The 18,845-nt window shown below is 36.8% G+C and overlaps 2 protein-coding genes across 6 annotated transcripts in view; both read left to right on the forward strand.

Annotated features, from left to right (window-relative positions):
* Window positions 1-12,290, forward strand: part of LOC128858656 (uncharacterized) — a 50,936-nt gene extending 38,646 nt beyond the window's left edge. For 3 of the 5 annotated variants that reach the window (XM_054095103.1, XM_054095098.1, XM_054095099.1), the window contains one exon: window positions 11,259-12,290. In XM_054095103.1, the coding sequence (XP_053951078.1) occupies window positions 11,259-12,230 (972 nt within the window). In that variant the 3' untranslated portion in view covers window positions 12,231-12,290. Of the gene's footprint in view, window positions 1-3,767; window positions 4,808-5,861; window positions 6,897-11,258 lie in introns of those variants that run through there. The other 2 variants (XM_054095101.1, XM_054095100.1) reach the window with 2 other exon arrangements.
* A 2,954-nt stretch (window positions 12,291-15,244) lies between these two features.
* LOC128857629 (uncharacterized) lies at window positions 15,245-15,781 on the forward strand. The gene has a single exon (XM_054093378.1). The coding sequence runs from the start codon at window positions 15,245-15,247 to the stop codon at window positions 15,779-15,781; it is 537 nt and encodes a 178-aa protein (XP_053949353.1).
* Window positions 15,782-18,845: the final 3,064 nt, after the last annotated feature.

Here is an 18,845-nt window from a genome sequence, read left to right on the forward strand (position 1 = left end):
GTGGCAGAATTAGGTTTAAAATTTAAAGTTTCTCCCTAACGGCTGAGTGTATGGTCAGGGAATCGCGCTAGCTTCGTTATTCGTGCTGGTTATATAGTCACGATGTCGCAGTGGACGGGTGAATAACTTCCGTTCGCAATCTAAGTGTATTTCAAGACCAATGATTCGTGTGCAACTGCTCGCCGTAGATTACAATCTGACGTTTACTCGATGCACCAAGTGAAGATTTGATTCGTTCATGGGTGTAAAGGATCCGGGCACCAAGTTCGGTGGCAAACAACCCAGCCGGACATCAAGAACAAATGAAAATATTAAACTCGTCCGTGCGCAAGAGAGCCTTTGGAACTTCCAAGAACTATTGTGCGTAACGATTACAATTTGCGTAAAAATTTTTGCAAGTCAAGTTGGAGCGATTTCGTATGGTAGGCACTATTTTTTGAAGTGATAAATCCCATTTTCATTTAAGTGGAAGTATAAGTAAGCAAAATTGATGTTATTGGTCACCTAAAGGACAAACCCCAAAATTAAAACATTAATAACCACTTCACAGTCCCCAATTTTGTATGATTACTGGTATGAAGTAGTGACGTAATTGGACTTATTTTTTTTGAAAATCGTCGAGGACAAGCAATTTCTGTGGAGGGCGTTGTTTATAGGATTATATTCTGCCAATAATGAGTGAACGTCCTTCCTTCAGTACACACATGGTTTCAGCAAGACGATGCTACGCCGCACACGGCCGGAGAGACCATGGCGATAATTTATTTTATTATTATTATGATTTATTCTCTAACAAACTGATATCCTGACCACAAAGTTCCCCTATCTTATCCCTATGTTTTTTTCTGTGGGGGTACCTCATATTGTTCGCGAGGTAATTAGAGGCTAGTTTCCAAGCATTATCCGACGTAATGCTTAACATTTAGGGGAAATAATTAAAGAAGAAAAATCCTGTCTTCTTTGTAATTGTTATAAAAATAAACTTTTATCATTATTTTTTATTTTTGAATTTAGCTATTAATTCCTAATTCTGCCACCGAAACCATGTACCTGGAAAAGCATCGGGGAAGACTGCTACTAAATTCGCCATTTTCTTACGCATTTTATAGTCCACGTTCGTAGCTGCATTTACACTTCCTGTGCACTTGGATGAATGCTATTCCATGTAAAAATCAATTGAACTCAAAAATAATTGGTAAAATACACGTCAAATGTACATAATTAACAGTTTACTAGCCGGTGCCCGCGACTTCGCTGTTTTAATTCCATATCTCTTTATTTTCTTGTATGTTCATTAGGGTGCATCACCATCTATGTATACAAAAAAACATCGGTTATGTTTACCATTGGAATAATAAAATGATATTTTAAGAATTCCACCAAAAAATTTTGGAATAATATTATCGTTTCTGTTAGCTGGACCGATTTAAGAGTACTTTCTAAAATCTCTATTTGAATTTCGAAAGGCAGACCTTTTACGCTTAAGCTTTTTTATCATCTGAGGTGATTTTTTGGAAAAACAATTAATTTTATTTGTACTCGACTTCTGGAAGTATTTTATAATTCCCGTCGAAAAACCGCACCCTTTATTACAAGGCATTTCTAATACTTTTTGCATTAAAAATATGAGTTGCAACGTTATCCAAAATTTTTAATTTTTTTTTTTTTTAATTACACGTTGTCAGTCATAATTTGCGGGATACTCACGTTCTAATACTTAATTCGTTTGTACCGCTATTTACCATTTGTGATTTAACAGTTAAGAGGTAACACCATACACAAATAGTTTTAATTAAAGCTTTCATCATACATTTCTACATATTTTGTTTGGTACCCATATCCTAACCTCTAATTAGGTTTTGTCATTAATTTCAATTTTCTTTTAAAATTAGATGACAATAGCTTTCAAAAATATTGGATTGAAACTATTTTTATGATATGATATAGATTTCTTTTAATTTTGATTAAAAATTAGCTGAACATAAAATAAAATCCATTGTGGGTATTATTTGTGTACAGGATCCTTTTAATATAGATTTGAAATAGGCCATAGCCATAGGATCGCGTTCCATGGTTAAATACAAACAGGTGGCAGCAACACCCAGCTAAAATAAGTGTTACACGCAAACCATGTACGATTCCTAAGCTTTCTAACGGTGTAAGGGCATTTGTGCATTTCATATTTTAGTTATTACTGACCGAGTGGTGCAGAAAACAGCTGCCCCAACGTGCATAACTCGGTTTTAAAATTTTGAATCCGTCAATTTGTTTTTAATAAGCAGCAGTTTTAATTGGTTCTAAAAGTTGTAGGAGGTTTGTTTTCGCTTCAAAATAACTCAGAAAATTCAAAGTTGCATTTCAAAATAATATTAAACACCTTGGGAAATTTTTCAACAATTTTAGTTTTAAGTTAGCTGTAGTAAAAAATAAAAGAAGGGAGAGTTCGCTGCTTATTTCAGTTGTATACACTCCACGAAATAATGATAAGACCAAAACAAAATGAGTTTATAATCAATAAGAATTATGCATATTTTCAAAAATGATATCTCATTAGATGAATTATTTAAAAAACGACCGAGAAACAGAAAATAAATTTCGTTAAATCTATGATACATAAAATTTTTTATTTAATATCTACATTCATTTCAAATGAAATAAATATAAGACCAAAATTAGTTTTGTAAAAAAAAAAACTTCGGGAGTTTTAATTTTTTAACTTAATATTTTGTATTTGAACCACTGTTGAGGACGCCGTAGCATTAAATTAATCAGGGATCGCAACAAATTATTGTCAAGTTTGGCTCATTCTTCTTTTTTGAGTGAAGTCCATTTTTAAAAACATTTTTATGGCTCATACCATCTCGTTCGGTTTTCGATCTGGGCTACACCCCGGACAGTCTTCCAAAAAAAAACTGATATTCGCAAGAAAATTTTTAGTAAACGTGACAGAATGAGTTTCAGCATTATCCTCCATCAATATCAACTAACACTATTAATTTTTTTGATATAAAGCATATATGAGACTTTCCGAAATTACTCATAATTCGCAAAGGCGTTAGTGTAGCATGTCCAAAGTTGCGATCAATACTTTTGGCAACCATCCGGCTCATCCAAGTTATTTATTGCTTTTGAGCAGAAAACGCCAAGAAGAATGATCTCGACCTAAAATTAATACTCATCTGCAAAGCGTAGTCTATTCGCCTATGTTGTTGAGCTGTAAGCTCAGGTTTAGGTACCCGTTTAGTGTCTAAGTCTAAGTCTACATATGCCTTTAAAATTTCACAATATGAATTGCGACCCACCTAATTACCGTTTTACCTCGATTTGTGAGCGCTGCAAATTGCCTTATCCCCTGTTCCCGGTAAGCTAACACTCGTCCCTGTTCTACCTCTGTCAATGACTACGAAGCATTCTTAAAGTATTTATATCAAACCCGAAGGTAACGAAAAGTTATATTAATTTAAAAATTATGAATTGGCAAATATCAGCCAAAATTTAATTTGTTGAACGATCTTTGTTACTTGTGCACTTTTGGTCTTATTAATATTTCGCATTGCCGTGCACATCGTCACTATTTCAGAACAAACACAGTAACATTTATGACATACATATAGTACCGTTACAAAACACAACCTGGTCATAAACCATCTTTGCCAGAGAACAAAATTATTTTATATATGAACTGTGGTAACACAGTTTTAATTTTGGTCTAAGGAGTATTATTATTTTGTGGAGTACAGTAACGGTTAAAATTTTTTGTTTTTCAGACCACACCAAAAATTGTTTTAGATGACGAACAGTCCATAAATTTAGCCGAAATTTACAAGACATATACTTGTCTTTGGGATGAAAACGACATCGCATATAGGTTCAAAAATAGACGTGAAGAGGCACTCAAATCTCTGTGTGAGGAATTTAATAGAACAACCGGATTAAACTTGACACAACACGATTTGGAAAGAGAAATAACACGGCTGCGAAAATTTTGTTCATATGAAAAGAGACAAAAAACAGCATGCAAACAAAAAAACACAGCATTTCGTCCAACAATTTCCTATTATCATCACATTTCATTCCTCGAGGTCGATGTTCCCCCCTTCGAATGCTCAATATGTGGAATATCGCTGTTACATTTAGGTGCACTCAAAAAACATGTAGCATCTCATGATGGTTCGCTACCATTTAAATGTAATGTTTGTGGCCATGGATTTCACCGGTCATGTCATTTAGCCCTACATTTACGTAGGCACGTAAAAGACTATAAGTTTAAATGTGAGGTGTGCAACAAGCCGTGCGTATCAACTACAGTAGTAAAAATCCATATGCGTACGCACACAGGTGAAAGACCATTTGTTTGTGAAATTTGTGGTTACACAGCTCGAAGATCGTGCCATTTTTTATTACACACAATGCGTCACCAGAAGCGACCACGTCATAAGTGTAAATTTTGTTCTAAAATGTTCTATGAAACAGGAAGGTTGAAAGAACACTTGAGCATGCACAGGAACGTGCGAGACCAGATATGCAATGTATGCAATAAAGGTTTTGTAAACAAGAAGCAATTGCGCCGACATCAGCTTATCCACAGCGCCGAAAAGAAATATTTATGCAAGTTTTGTGGGAAACGTTTCGCCCAATCTTCTGGACTTAGTGCGCACATGAAGTCGCACGGTACAAAGTTGTCTGCGAAACCTCCGAAAGCCTCTTCTTAGAATGTAAAACTTACTAGTATTCTAAGGCAAATAAGTAAATAAAAATAATAAATGGATTTGAATCGCTATCTTAGAATAAAAGAAGTAATTACTTGAAAACCAAAGGATGATTATTTTAACCACATTTACTTGTGACAAGCATACAAGTGTTTAATTATGAACCAAACCTCGTACAACTTTTAATGAAAAAGTGCAACTCTTTCTACCTTATACAAAAATCGGTAGTAAGTGTTGTGCAGTTGATTACAATTTATCTAACTAAAGGGTGATTTTTTAAGAGCTATAGGAAAGTTTTTCAAGAAAACACACGTAAAATTCAGAAAAATGCATGAAATTTTTATTTAAATTGATAGTACGGTCCATATAATTTAATGTTTGAAGATTATTTCATGCAAATGTTGACCGCGACTGCACTACAAATGGTCCATCCGCTTAGTCCAATTTTGGCATACTCTTTCCAATGTTTCGGCCGGTATCTCACATATAAATGCTTTAATGTTGTCTTCCAATGCGTTAATTGAAGCAGGCTTGTCTGAATAGACATGAGCTTTAACATAGCCCCACAAAAAATAATCGAAAGGCGTTATATCGTACGATCTAGGTGACCAATTGACAATAAAATGCTCACCGAACTCGCCCCTCAACAAGTGCATTGTTACGCTACCAGCGGTGTATTGACGCTCAAGGGTCCTATTTTGAAGAATATTAGTTGTATAAGCCAAAATGTTTAATAAAACTGCTTAAAAAAAATAAGGCTCATTACTTTTCAATCAAACCCTGTATTAATATTTCGCACTGCCGTGCAAATCGTCACTATCTCAGAACATTGCCTGCCGAGGGGCAACCGCTATTAGAAAAAGCTTTCTTAATTTTGGTGTTTCACCGAGATTCGAACCGACGTTCTCTCTCTGAATTCCGAATGGTAGTCACGCACCAACCATTCGGCCACGGCGGCCGCTTAAAACAAATACAGTAACATTTATGACATACGTATAGTACTGTTACAAAACATAAACTGATCATACACCATCTTTGCCAGAGAACAAAATTATTTTATATATGAACTGTGGTAACACAGTTTTAATCTTGGTCTAAGGAGTATCATTATTTTGTGGAGTATAGTAACGGTTACAATTTTTTGTTTTCCAGGCCACACCAGAAATTGTTTTAGACGACGAACAGTCCATAAATTTGGCCGAAATTTACAAGACATATACTTGTCTTTGGGATGAAAACGACATCGCATATAGGTTCAAAAATAGACGTGAAGAGGCACTCAAATCTCTGTGTGAGGAATTTAATAGAACAACCGGATTAAACTTGACACAACACGATTTGGAAAGTGAAATAACACGGCTGCGAAAATCTTGTTCATATGAAAAGATACAAAAAACAGCATGCAACCAAAAAAGCATAGCATTTCGACCAACAATTTCCTATTATCATCACATTTCATTCCTCGAGGTCGATGTTCCCCCCTTCGAATGCTCAATATGTGGAATATCGCTGTTAGGTTCAGATGCGCTCAAAATACATGTAGCATCTCATGATGGTTCGCTACCATTTAAATGTAATGTTTGTGGCCATGGATTTCAACTGTCATGTAATTTAGCCGTACATTTACGTAGACACGTAAAAGACTATACGTTTAACTGTGAGGTGTGCAACAAGCCGTGCGCAACAACTACAGAAGTAAAAATCCATATGCGTACGCACACAGGTGAAAGACCATTTGTTTGTGATATTTGTGGTCACAAAGCTCGAACATCGTCCCATCTTTTATTGCACACAATGCGTCACCAGAATCGACCACGTCATAAGTGTAAATTTTGTTCTAAAATGTTCTATGAAACAGGAACGTTGAAAGAACACTTGAGCATTCACAGGAACGTGCGAGACAAGATATGCAATGTATGCAATAAAGGTTTTGTAAACAATAAGCAATTGCGGCAACACCAGCTTATTCATAATAAGGAGAAAAGATATTTGTGCAAGTTTTGTGGGAAACGTTTCGCCCAACATGCTGGACTTAGTGGGCACATGAAGTCGCACGGTACAAAGTTGTCTGCGAAACCTCCGAAAGCCTCTTCTTAGAATATAAAACTCACTAGTGTTCTAAGGCAAATAAGTAAAAAAAAATAATAAATGGATTTGAATCGCTATCTTAGAATAAAAGAATTAATTACTTGAAAACCAAAGGATTATTATTTTATCACATTTACTTGTAGACAATCATACAAGTGTTTAATTATGAACCGAACCTCGTACAACTTTTAATGAAATATAATTAGAACAGCAGATTAATTTGGGCAAAATTGGTAGCGTCACACGTTGTTAAGAGAAATGCTTGAAAATACTAAGCGCGTTTTCTTATGACGTAATAACGTTGGATTTATTCTACCCTATGTCAGTGCTATCAAATTTTCGTGTTCTGATCTCAGTATGTTTATACAATTACGTGTTCCTTTCGCAAAATTTTGCAATCTAACCAGGCAAAAGTGCAACCCTTTCTACCTTATACAAAAATCGTAAGTAAGTGTTGTGCAGCTGATTACAATTTATCTAACTATATTCGTCAAAATAATTGTGCAAAAACTTTAGTTGTTAAAAAATATCTAAGTAGATCGTACAATTTTCTTATATTCATTATATGCAGGATGGGTGATCTAACGTTTAAAATTTTTAATAGCTTCAAGTAAGAAACGAATGATTTTTTTTAACTTTTTACAACCTCGAAATTATAACTGCAAACAGTGACGTGAGTGCCAATATGCGAATGCGCCAACTGTTTGTTTGATGACAGGAGGTACTTCGTTTTGTCCGCGTTGACTACCAGACCCATTCGCTTTGCTTCTTTATTGAGTTTGGAAAAGGAAGAATTAACAGCGCCTTGTTGAGGCCGATGATATCAATATCAAGCAAGCACGAAATTTTATATTACGAGGGGGGTTCAATAAGTACCCATGTTAGAAATAAAGGCACACTTAAAAAACTGTTTTTTTTTTCAACATAATCTCCTTTTAGAAAGATACACTTCCCAACGCTCCGGCCATTTTTTAACCCCTCCAAAAATAGGATTTGTCGAACTCTCCAAAATACGCTTCTGTTTCGGCGATGACTTCCTCGTTTAAACTAAACTTTTTTTCCGCGAGACATTTCTTCATGTTAAGAAACAAGAAGAAGTCACAGGGAGCCAGATTAGGTGAATCCGGGGATGTGACAGCAATTCATGCAGTGTGGCAGCGACAACTCCGGCTGAATGTGCTGGGGCGTTATCGTGGTGAAACAGCACCTTCTTTTTCGCCAATTGCGGCCGTGTCTTCTTCAATTTTTTGTGAAAGCGGTCCAATAACTCACCGTAGCATTGTTCAGTGAACGTGCTTCATTTTGCTACAATATCCATGACGATGACTGCGTCCGCATCCCGAAAAATCGTCGCCCTGACCTTTCCATCCGATTGGACTGCCTTCGCCTTCTTTGGAACAGATTCACCGAGAGAAATCCGTTATTTTGGTTGTTGCTTATTTTCTGGTGTGTAATGATGAATCCAGGTTTTATTAACTGTGACTTAAATTGCTCCAAATACTTCTTCAAAGTTAACAGCCGCATTCGCTTGTTTTTTACCGTGAGCAATCGGAGCTCCCATCGGGGCGACATTTTTTTATCATGTAACTGTTCGCGCGCCGTAGCCGAATGGGTTGGTGCGTGACTACCATTCGGAATTCACAGAGAGAATGTAGGTTCGAATCTTTGTTGAAACACCAAAATTAAGAAAAACATTTTTCTAATAGCGGTCGCCCCTCGGCAGGCAATGGCAAACCTCCGAGTGTATTTCTGCCATGAAAAAGATCCTCATAAAAATATCTGCCGTTCGGAGTCGGCTTGAAACTGTAGGTCCCTCCATTTGTGGAACAACATCAAGACGCACACCACAAATAGGAGGAGGAGCTCGGCCAAACACCTAACAGAAGTGTAAGCGCCAATTATTTATTTTTTGTTTAATATCTAACTGTGGCAAAGCGTCCCTATAGACAGCATCCAAGTTTACTTTTAACTTCTCGCATGTTTTCCCATCCCAAAATGAAAGCGAATTTCCGAACGATGCTGCTCTTTTTCCATCTTAGCGAAAATCATGAAACACGTCTCACTCGAATAGCTGCCAAATCAGAACTAAATCAGACTGAAATTTGTTTTGCCGCCGTTTAATAAATGGCGCTCACAAAGCTAATACCAACTTCCCTCAGGAGCAACCGCTGTCAAACACTTAATGTACTTAATGAACGCCGTAGGTCAAGTAATTTTATATTTTGCATAAAATATGTGCATGTGCCTTTGTTATAAGTGTTTCAGGGGAAATAAAAACAACAAAATTGGTGTAACGGTACTTTGAATTGTTCAAAACCCTTTGCACAAAAAACCCGATTATTTCACTTAAGAGAAAGATCACTCTGACGGCACGAAATTTAGACGACAAAAAAATAGACAAAAAAATTTTTTTTTTTATGAAACGAGAGCTTTTCTCACTTCAATCACATCTTGTATATTACAAAAAAAAACGAAAAATTGAAATGGCGGAGGCGTGATAGCTTTTCCAGGGCACTCCTTCACTACTGGTGGCATCTATTGACAAACAGCGGGAACTTAGTTGCGCAACTGATATAATTTAATGTAATCAAAACCACCAACGATAAAAAATGCGCGATTACAAAATTGTTCTTCTTTAAAGAGTTGTCATTTTCGCCGCACTTGCCGAACGGCAAAGCAGAATGTTTCTAATTTTAAAAAAGAAAATCAGTAATGGATTTCAAACGTAATACGAGTAGTGTGATTACATTATATTTGGTTGGAAAATCTCGAATAATCGTGAGTTAGATCACCTTAAAGTAAATAAAGGTTTGTTTATCGTACCAGTACTCGTTACAATGATACTGGTAGTATCGCGAAACGTCATGAAGGTGGTCATCAAAAGACTGCAACGTCACATGAAATGGTTCAAAAAGTGAAGAAGCGACTAGAGCGAAATCCCGACGAAGTTCCAATCAAATGGTGAAACAACTGAAAATATCTGACCGTAGCATGTGCCGTATACTGAAAAATTATCTCAAAGTCAGGCCTTACAAGATCCAAAAGGCGCATGATCTTGCACCAAGCAACAACATGTCAGACTTGAGAGAGTGAAGGAGTAGCTTCGCTTGGCCGAAAGCGGTCAATTTCCGAACATTGTGGTTTCTGACGATAAAAGTTTTCAAATTGAGCAATTCGTAAACTCCAAAAACGATAGGGTTTATTTGACCGACCGTTTATACGAGAATTTGAGTCATCCATTGGCCACCAGGTTTCAGCACCCGCCACAGGTAATGATTTGGGCGGCTGTAACCGCAGATGGGTGCTCTCCAATCGTTTTCATCGACCCTGGCGTGAAAGTGAATGCGAAATATTATCGGGAAAGTATTCTGGAGGTTGCTTCAAGAGCAGTGGGCAGGCAAACATTTCGGTGGCTGATCATAGACGTTTCAACTGGACTCGACACCGTCTCACAAAGCTGGAGTGAACCATGAATGGCTAAAAAACAACATCCCGAACTTCATAACATCCGCACTTTGGCTCTCAAATTCACCAGACGCGAATCCGATGGATTATTATCTTTGTCCCATTTGGAGAGCAAGGTCCGAACTAAAAGATTCACCAGTCTCAAGGCGCTGAAAAAAGCCATTGTCCACGAATGGGCCAAACTGCAATACATTCGGGCAGCTTGCGATTCGTTTATGGACCGTCACAAGGCCATAGTCAAGACAAAAGGTGATCATATCGAGCAGAAGTAAATAGATTCTCAATTCTGTATTATTATCACAGATTTTTTAATTTTAATTGAATAAAAGTAATTTTCCAAGGTAAATTTATGGTCTTTTTAATTGGTTACACTTCGAGTGCCGGACCCTGTTTACGCACATGCGCTATTAACATATTTGACTCCGCCACGCACTTGTCTCTTCGGCCACTAATCTACAAATACAATCTTTACAAGTTCACTGATTATGCTCATACCACGGAGCTAATAAAAACGACATGCTGTTAACGAACAGACAAAATTACCCCCACCAAAAATTTCAAAATCCAATCAACAAGTTGTCGCTTTAAAGTTATAAAAGTTTTTTTGATTAACCAATCGTGAACCAAATTCTACCTCACTCTTTGCACAATGTATTTAAAAAGATATGTTCCAAATTTCTATGGGAATCGATTGAAAACTGTTATTGATAACTCGAGCCCTCCGTTTTGAAGAATGTAGTTTCGAGAAAAACGCAAAAGAAAATATAAAACCGTCTGTGCTCTGCTGCAGCGTTTTTTTTTTCTTCAAATAATCATAACTAGAATGTGCAGTATAAAATGAACCAAAGGGAAAGATTTTTTTATATTTCTAAGTTCACGTTAACAGAATTGTATAATGTTTCGTATGTTTGTTAGAATTAGGTCTACATTTACTAAACTTAACATGAATACAGAAAAAAATCAATTATTTACTATTATGTTTCTACTTTCTGACAGGCAGGATCGGGACTGGACACTGGAAAATTTGCTAGGTCAAAAAGTCTTTTAAATGATGCACAATTTATCGCCTTGGCAAAAATCTACAAGGCTTACCCCTGTCTGTGGGATGAAAATGTCCTAGCATATAGATTCGCTAATAGGCGTCGGGAAGCATTCGCAAATATACTTGAAGAACTTAATAAAGAAACTCAATTGAACTTAACAAAGTGTGAATTGGAAAAGGAGATTTCTCTACTCCGCAAAATATGTTCAACTGAAAAAAGGCAAAAAATATTAAGTCGACGCAACAAATCTGTTTATGAAGCAAAATATCCCTGTTACGAACAAATATCGTTCCTTGAAATTGATGTTACTCCTTTTGAATGCTCCATATGTGGAAATTTATTTGCTAGCTTGAGTCAGTACAAAGTACATTTAGCATCGCATGACGGCTCGCTACCATTTAAATGTAATGTTTGTCGACATGGATTTCAGCTAGCATCTAATTTAGCGGTGCATTTACGAAGGCACGCGCAAGACTACACGTACAGCTGTGCGGTATGCAACAAACAATGTGTCACCTCAACTCAATTAAAAACCCACATGCTTCATCACACCGGCGAAAAACCATATGTTTGTGATATCTGCGGTAAGAGCTTTCGTTGGCTACGAGAATTTCAAGAGCATATAAATCGCCATGAGAATCGGCCCAGGTACAAGTGTGAAATTTGTTCAAAGGCTTTCTATAAAAATAGCAAGGTTAAAGAACATATGTCTGTTCACTTCAAGGTTCGTGATAAAATATGTAAAGTGTGTAACAAAGCATTTACAACCCAGAAACAACTGCGTCAACACCTACACATTCATAATGCGGAAAAGAAATTTATATGTAAGATATGCGGAAAAGGTTTTGCACAACCCGCGGGTCTAAGTGGGCATAAAAAATCACATTTTATAACGACGTTTGCTAAAAATCCTGATTTAAACTAAGAAAATCATATTTTGTAACTCAGGTTAAAAATAAATATTAAATATACATATCCATGCTAAGCATTGCGTAATCGACTTCTTCGATTACCTTTTAATTGGTTTCAAAATCATATGGAGGTTATGCTGGGAATACTCAAATGTAGTAAGTCACTTTCCGAACATGCCAAAAACCGTGTAGGAATTCCAGCGACCACTAGCAGGTGGTGAGCTCATTACTCCATCGTCTGTGATATTTGCCACCGCCAACGTACAACGGGTCCAAAACTATTCCGCAAAATCTTCCTCCCGAGCATTTCAAGGGACGCTTCATCGGTTGTTGTCATATGTAATGATCAAATGTTTGTTCGTCGAGAGAGGACTTTATTACTCAATTGCCTCTTAGTTCAAAGTAGCACTTGTTGGCAAGAGAGATTCTCCGTTGGGTTTCAAGGCTTGTGCTGAAGTTGAGGAATATCTGAGAAATAATTAACAACTCTCTGGCACATATTTGTATTTTCCTTGCAATTTTATATTATTTTTAGTTTACTTAAGTTATGTACTTTTATTCAAAAAGTGTATGTAATGAATTATAAGGTAGCTGATAGTTTGATTCGGAGCGTGCTCGTGTTCTACTTGCCTACTATTCACTCAGGTATTCCTTTCTGTGCCGTTTTAAGTAAACGTACTTTTCATTCTCAAGTTTTCATATAACTTAAGTGTGTATATATAGTCAATCTTTATTAAAAAAGTTTGTATAACTAATTTTTGATCAAAATAAAAAGAGGTTATTTAAAAATTATAAAATAAAAAATATTATATATTTCATTTGATATCAATTAGAGAAATCCTTTGTGATCAAGTGGAGAATTACTATTTTCTCAACCTGTAGTGCACTCACTAATTTTAAACGATTTGACAATTATTATTTTTGTCGACAATATTTGCCGTTTGCAGTAACGGTTGTGCAATTCCCAAACGTATGTTAACTAACACTAAACAGGTGTCTTCTTCTATTTATTCGAACTGAACTGACAGTGACAAATCTGCGAAGATTAATTTCAAAATGAGCGAATGAAATGCCCACACTCGCCAACGTAAACGTACGTACGTGTCAGCTGGCACAATTACATTTATGAGAACGCCATGTAAATGAAAATTCTCCATCGTGTACGCGCAACGGTTACGCGTGACATTAGAAATATTAATTTTTGCTGTGAAGCCGTGTTAGCTGTGTGGTCTTTCGTTTTCATTTTTATTAAAATAATTTAAAAGCGATGCTTAATAATGTTAATCATAGACAAATGAACTATTTGCATTTGTTGGTTATGGCTTTGGTTTATTATACAAAGAAAAATTGTAATTGATAAGGTGGATGTGTAAATGTATATATGTATAAATGGCAGCATTGTGTCGATACAAGCAAACCCAAACCGATATAGATATTTGTAAACAAGGAAACAAACAAAAACATTTGTTTACGTACATACACATGGTGTATCTCACGTCAAACAGATACAGACGGCATACGTACACGTCGCAAATGCGAATAGCAAAAACGATTAACGTATTACTACAGTATGCACACTAGCCAAGCTGTTAAATTCAACCATTGAGTAATGGTGCTCACACTCACCAACGTAAACGTACGCCCGTATCAGCTGAAACAACGAAACAACGATCTACGATACTATAGAACGGAACGGTGGTGAGAATTCATTTACATGGGGCTCTCATTAGTTTCTTCGAGTCAGCTGATGCGGCCGTACATTTACGTTGGTGAGTGTGAACACCATAAGTAATAACACAGAGTAAACGACGCAGAGTGCTACAGGTCTATATAAACAGTGGGCAAAAATGGGCAAATGGATGCATTTTGCTAAAAATTTGTTTCTTAGTGGACTGAATCCTTGATATTCGGGTTTGTTTTTTCATAGCTTTTATATTTTTATATAAACGCATACGTAAACATACATACACATACATACAGCAAAACAAAGGCAGTAGTCTTGTTCCAAGGTAAATTTCTAACTTCACAGCTATAATACTCATTTTGCATTTTTTTTTTATTTATTGGCTAATCCAATACTAAAGTCATAATTAATTAAGTATTTATCTACTACGAAAGAACAAAAGGGAGTGCATTCGAAATTTTTAATAGTACGAAATGTCGAAGACTTGAACTTGTTTTAACCCTTTCGCTACTGCTGGGACACTGATATCCCACAGCATGTTCACTTCAACCTGAAACTTGCAATTTTCATAGGAAACTCAATCAAAATGTCCCAATCAGTAGCTGCGAACAATACTTACAATTTACCGTTATCCGCATTCCAAACTGTTTCAATCGTGTTTAGTTTTGATCAGTTGTTTGTGAGCAGTCGCTAATATTGCATCAAATTTACGCGTAATTTTGGTGAAATAATAAGTATTTTTATAAGAAGTGTTGATTTTTCTAAAGAAAAATATTGCCCTTTTACGGTAAGTACAAATATATATTTTAATAAGAGTTTTGTGAAAAATATTCAGCGAAAATTAATTTTGGGATGCATGTGTCCCAGCAGGGCTTTATATAGGGACATATATGTCCCAGCAGTACGTTGTACGTAATGTATCACACAGCTAATTTTTTATTTTTGCAACCTCGTAGACAGCAAAAATGTCGAAATTAAATCGCGATCAAATTAGTGCATTACTTCAAGAAGATGATGATGAATCCATGGAATCAGGAACTGATTTTAGACGATCAACCTGCACGAGGTGAGGAAGCCTCAGGCACGGTTATTTGGAGCACACCGAAAGAGTTGTTTGTTTCAAGAAAATCGGTTAGTAACCACCGCGAATGCAAAATTGCCGTAAATATTGGGCGCCACTCAACCCCCTACGAAATTTTTCGCAAATTGTTTCCAAGAAGCATATCTTTGTACATTGCCCAATGTACTAATGAGAGGCTCAGGAAAATACCCATAACGGAACAAAAAAAAATTCTTCAGACGGACTCCAGTGAAATTAATATATTACTTGGATGCATATTTATCATGTCGTATAACCATGTGCCGTCGATTAAAAACTACTGGTCGAATCATAACTCATTGAGCAATGAATCTATAAAATCAGCCATACGACGTGATCGTTTTGAGCAGATAATGTCTAAGCTATATTTTGCTCCAGTTGACAAGCGTGCAGATGCAGGACAAACCTATTGCATTGACGATTTCATGAATTGCTTGAAAACAACTTTCAAAGCCTGCCGGGATGATAGTAGCTTCCAAAGTATCGATGAACAAATGACTAAATTCAAAGGGCGTTCATCACTCAAGCAATATATGCCACTCAAGCCAGTAAAACGGGGCATCAAAATGTGGCCTCGCTGCGATTCTTTGACTGGATACACCTATGACATGAGTATCTATTGTGGAAAAGAAGGATCTGTCCTTGAAGGGACACTCGGCGAACGAGTTGTGAATGATCTTGCAGCAACAATTTCTAACCCTGACGTGACACTTTGCTTTGATCGTTTTTTCACCACTGTTAATCTTATTAACAACATACAATATCCAGCTTTGGGAACATGAATATCCAACCGGAAGAATGTTCCGAAAATACCAGAAAAATTGCAGCGAGGCGAAGCTATTTTCAAAGTTAATTCGGCGGATACGAAGTCAAACTAAAACTCTTTAATTAATTTTTTAAGTAACTTTCTTGATTGCAGGTACCATAGCGGTAAAGTGGCAGGACGTCAATGCTGCTCAGTAACTGCCACACATCTGAAATGAGCACTGTTAGACGCAAAATGAAAGATGGAACTGAGGCAGAGTTTCCATGCCCTGACGTCGTAAAGACGTACCGCGCAATAATGGGCGGTGTAGACTTGGCAGATTAAATGTCGGGATTGTATGATATAAACAGAAAATCAAATAAATGGTGGAAAAAAGGATTTTATCGTGGCATGATGATGGCTGCTGTAAACACTTGGGTTATATATTCGGAGCTGAATAGGAAGAAACCTGCCTTCTTACCAGTGCTGGTCGAGATTGCTGAGTCGCTAATTGAAAAAGGAAAGGAATCTACCACATATAAACGACCCCGTCGGTCTGGAAGATCATCGAATAGGTACAAATCAATGACAAATGTGGGGGATCATTTACCCATAGAGGCAGTCTAACAGACGTCGGTGCGTAGCATGCGCCAATCGAAAAGTCGAGAAAAGAACAAAAATTATTTTACGGGCTTGTAATTTGCCATTCTGTATACAATGTTTCGCTTCATCACATTCATAAAATAAATAAAAGTACAAATCATATGTTATTACCAAAAAAATGTTTCTACTTTCTAGGTGTAGTTTGTACCCTGTTGGGACAAATATATCCCATTTTTAAATACTGTTGGGACACATATGTCCCACCTCAAAATACCGTTATCTACATAAGTTACAAGCTTCATCTAGTTTCTACGCACATAAAGTACCAATGGGTATCCAAAACCTCAAAAATAAAGTTTGAGCAAATCTCCTGCAAAAGTCGGAGCGAAAGGGTTAAGATAACGGCAACTTTTTTTTACATCATTAGTGTAAGATTTTGCGCTCACTTGTCTCAGCAGCTTAAGCAATGACCATTCGCTGCGACTGTTGCCATTCTGTCGCGCGCTTAGAAGACATATTTAGGTATATAAATATGTATGTGGGTGCATACATATGCAAGGGGTCCTTCGAAAGACTGGCTAGATATTATTTTAAAATGGAACATGTAAAAATTTAGATTATTTGGTGTTTCACTATTTGTATTCAAAATACGGCCCTTATTAGTATGTGAAAAATTAATGTAAATCCCCTTAACACAAAAAAAGGTACCCTGTAGGAATTATTCACTGCTGACATCGAGGCGTCACTTTTGGAAGACCCTTTACATACGGAGGTGATAGCATTCGCTAGGGTTTACCAAATATGTTTGTCTTCGTCAAGAAAAATAGGCTTATTGACGCCTCAGGAGCGGGGGGGAAGATGTGGTGGGCTCGTTTTATGAATGTTCGAACTTTGCTTTAAGAAGTACCATATTAGCTTGCGCTTATCAAATTTCATTCAATAAATAATGAATAAAAGGCATATATTTTTATTCGCATTTTCTAACTCCTAGTTGGAGCATAGGTCGTCAAATGGTTATGCATGGTAGGTATATAATTATCTACTTTCATGTGATTTATCTACGGCGGGCACCGTAGTCGAATGGGCTGGTGCGTGACTACCATTCGTAGTATGTAGGCTCTTCGTGAAACACCAAAACTAAGAAAAAGTTGTTTCTAATAACAATCGCCCCTCGGCAGGTAATGGCAAACCTCCGAGTGTATTTGTGCCATGAAAAAACTCCTCATAAAAAATATCTGCCGTTCGGAGTCGGGGTAAAATTGTAGGTCCCTCTTCCAGGAGGAGGAGCTCGGCCCAACACACAATAAAGGTGTAAGAGCCAATTATATACACATTTATAAATTTTTATAAATATTTAAATAAAATAATTAGCAAATATTTAACATAAAAATCGTACAAAAATAAAAAATTAGTCAAAATTTTGCCTTAGCATCACATATGCTACATTTGTTCGTACATACAAATGTATGTACGAGTATTGTATAAGTACGTTTACTGCACGTTTGCGCAGTACTTAAGCAAACGTGACTCGACAACGCACTTGCTTCGTGTAGCGTTATTTTTGCAGAGAACGTTAATGGCCTAGAGAAGGCTCACGGGCTACGAAAAGTGTGAATTGTCAAAAATGAAGTGTAACCACGAAGATTCTTTCATCTCGTCCAGGTCGACAGCGGAAAAATTCTTAACAGAGCTGATTGCAGTGAATTCTCTCTAAGTACATTGGCTCTGCACTGTTTTTCGGACATTTCGATACTAGGGAACATTTCGAAGGCATTATTTTTTGTTCTCCGATATGGGGCCCTCCAATTGATAAAAAGTGCACAAACACATATGTACATACATATATATATACAGCAAAGTTAGAAGCTTTGAGAACTGAAGCAGTAGTGCACCTAACTTAACATTCGCCGAAGCAGTAGCTTTAAACGCCACACCACACAAGACACCACCTGAACTCACAACAACAAATAACGAAATCCACAAAATTAAAGATATGACAATTAATAGCACAAATGTCGAACATGATGTCCATAATCACACTCCTTGTTAAGCAATTGTTACGCAGACAAAAATATTAAAAATCGCACTATGGTACGCAAACAGCCTATGCCAGCATATTCTCGAACTCAAATCTTTCCAACTTGACTACGAAATAGATATCCTACTAGTGGCCGAAACTCACTTGACAAGTAAAAGCTACTTTAAAATTCCTGACTATAAATTATTTCACACCAATCATCCAGGCAACAAAGCGCATGGTGGCACAGCCGTAATTATACGGCAAACCATCAACTGCATCGAAATGGACGCCTACAAAAGAGACAACATTGAAGCTAATATCCAGCACCTACTGTCCGCCGAAGAACAACAACAGTCTTGACTTCCTGAGAACTCTTGGCAGCCGGTTTATGGCCGGAGGCGACTACAATGTTTCACAGTTTTGTTGTTTGCCAGCCGATTTTCATGATTCTTGCATATTTGGAAAGGCTGATGCTTTT

This window comes from Anastrepha ludens, chromosome 3, assembly GCF_028408465.1.
Source record: "Anastrepha ludens isolate Willacy chromosome 3, idAnaLude1.1, whole genome shotgun sequence".
Taxonomy (NCBI): domain Eukaryota; kingdom Metazoa; phylum Arthropoda; class Insecta; order Diptera; family Tephritidae; genus Anastrepha; species Anastrepha ludens.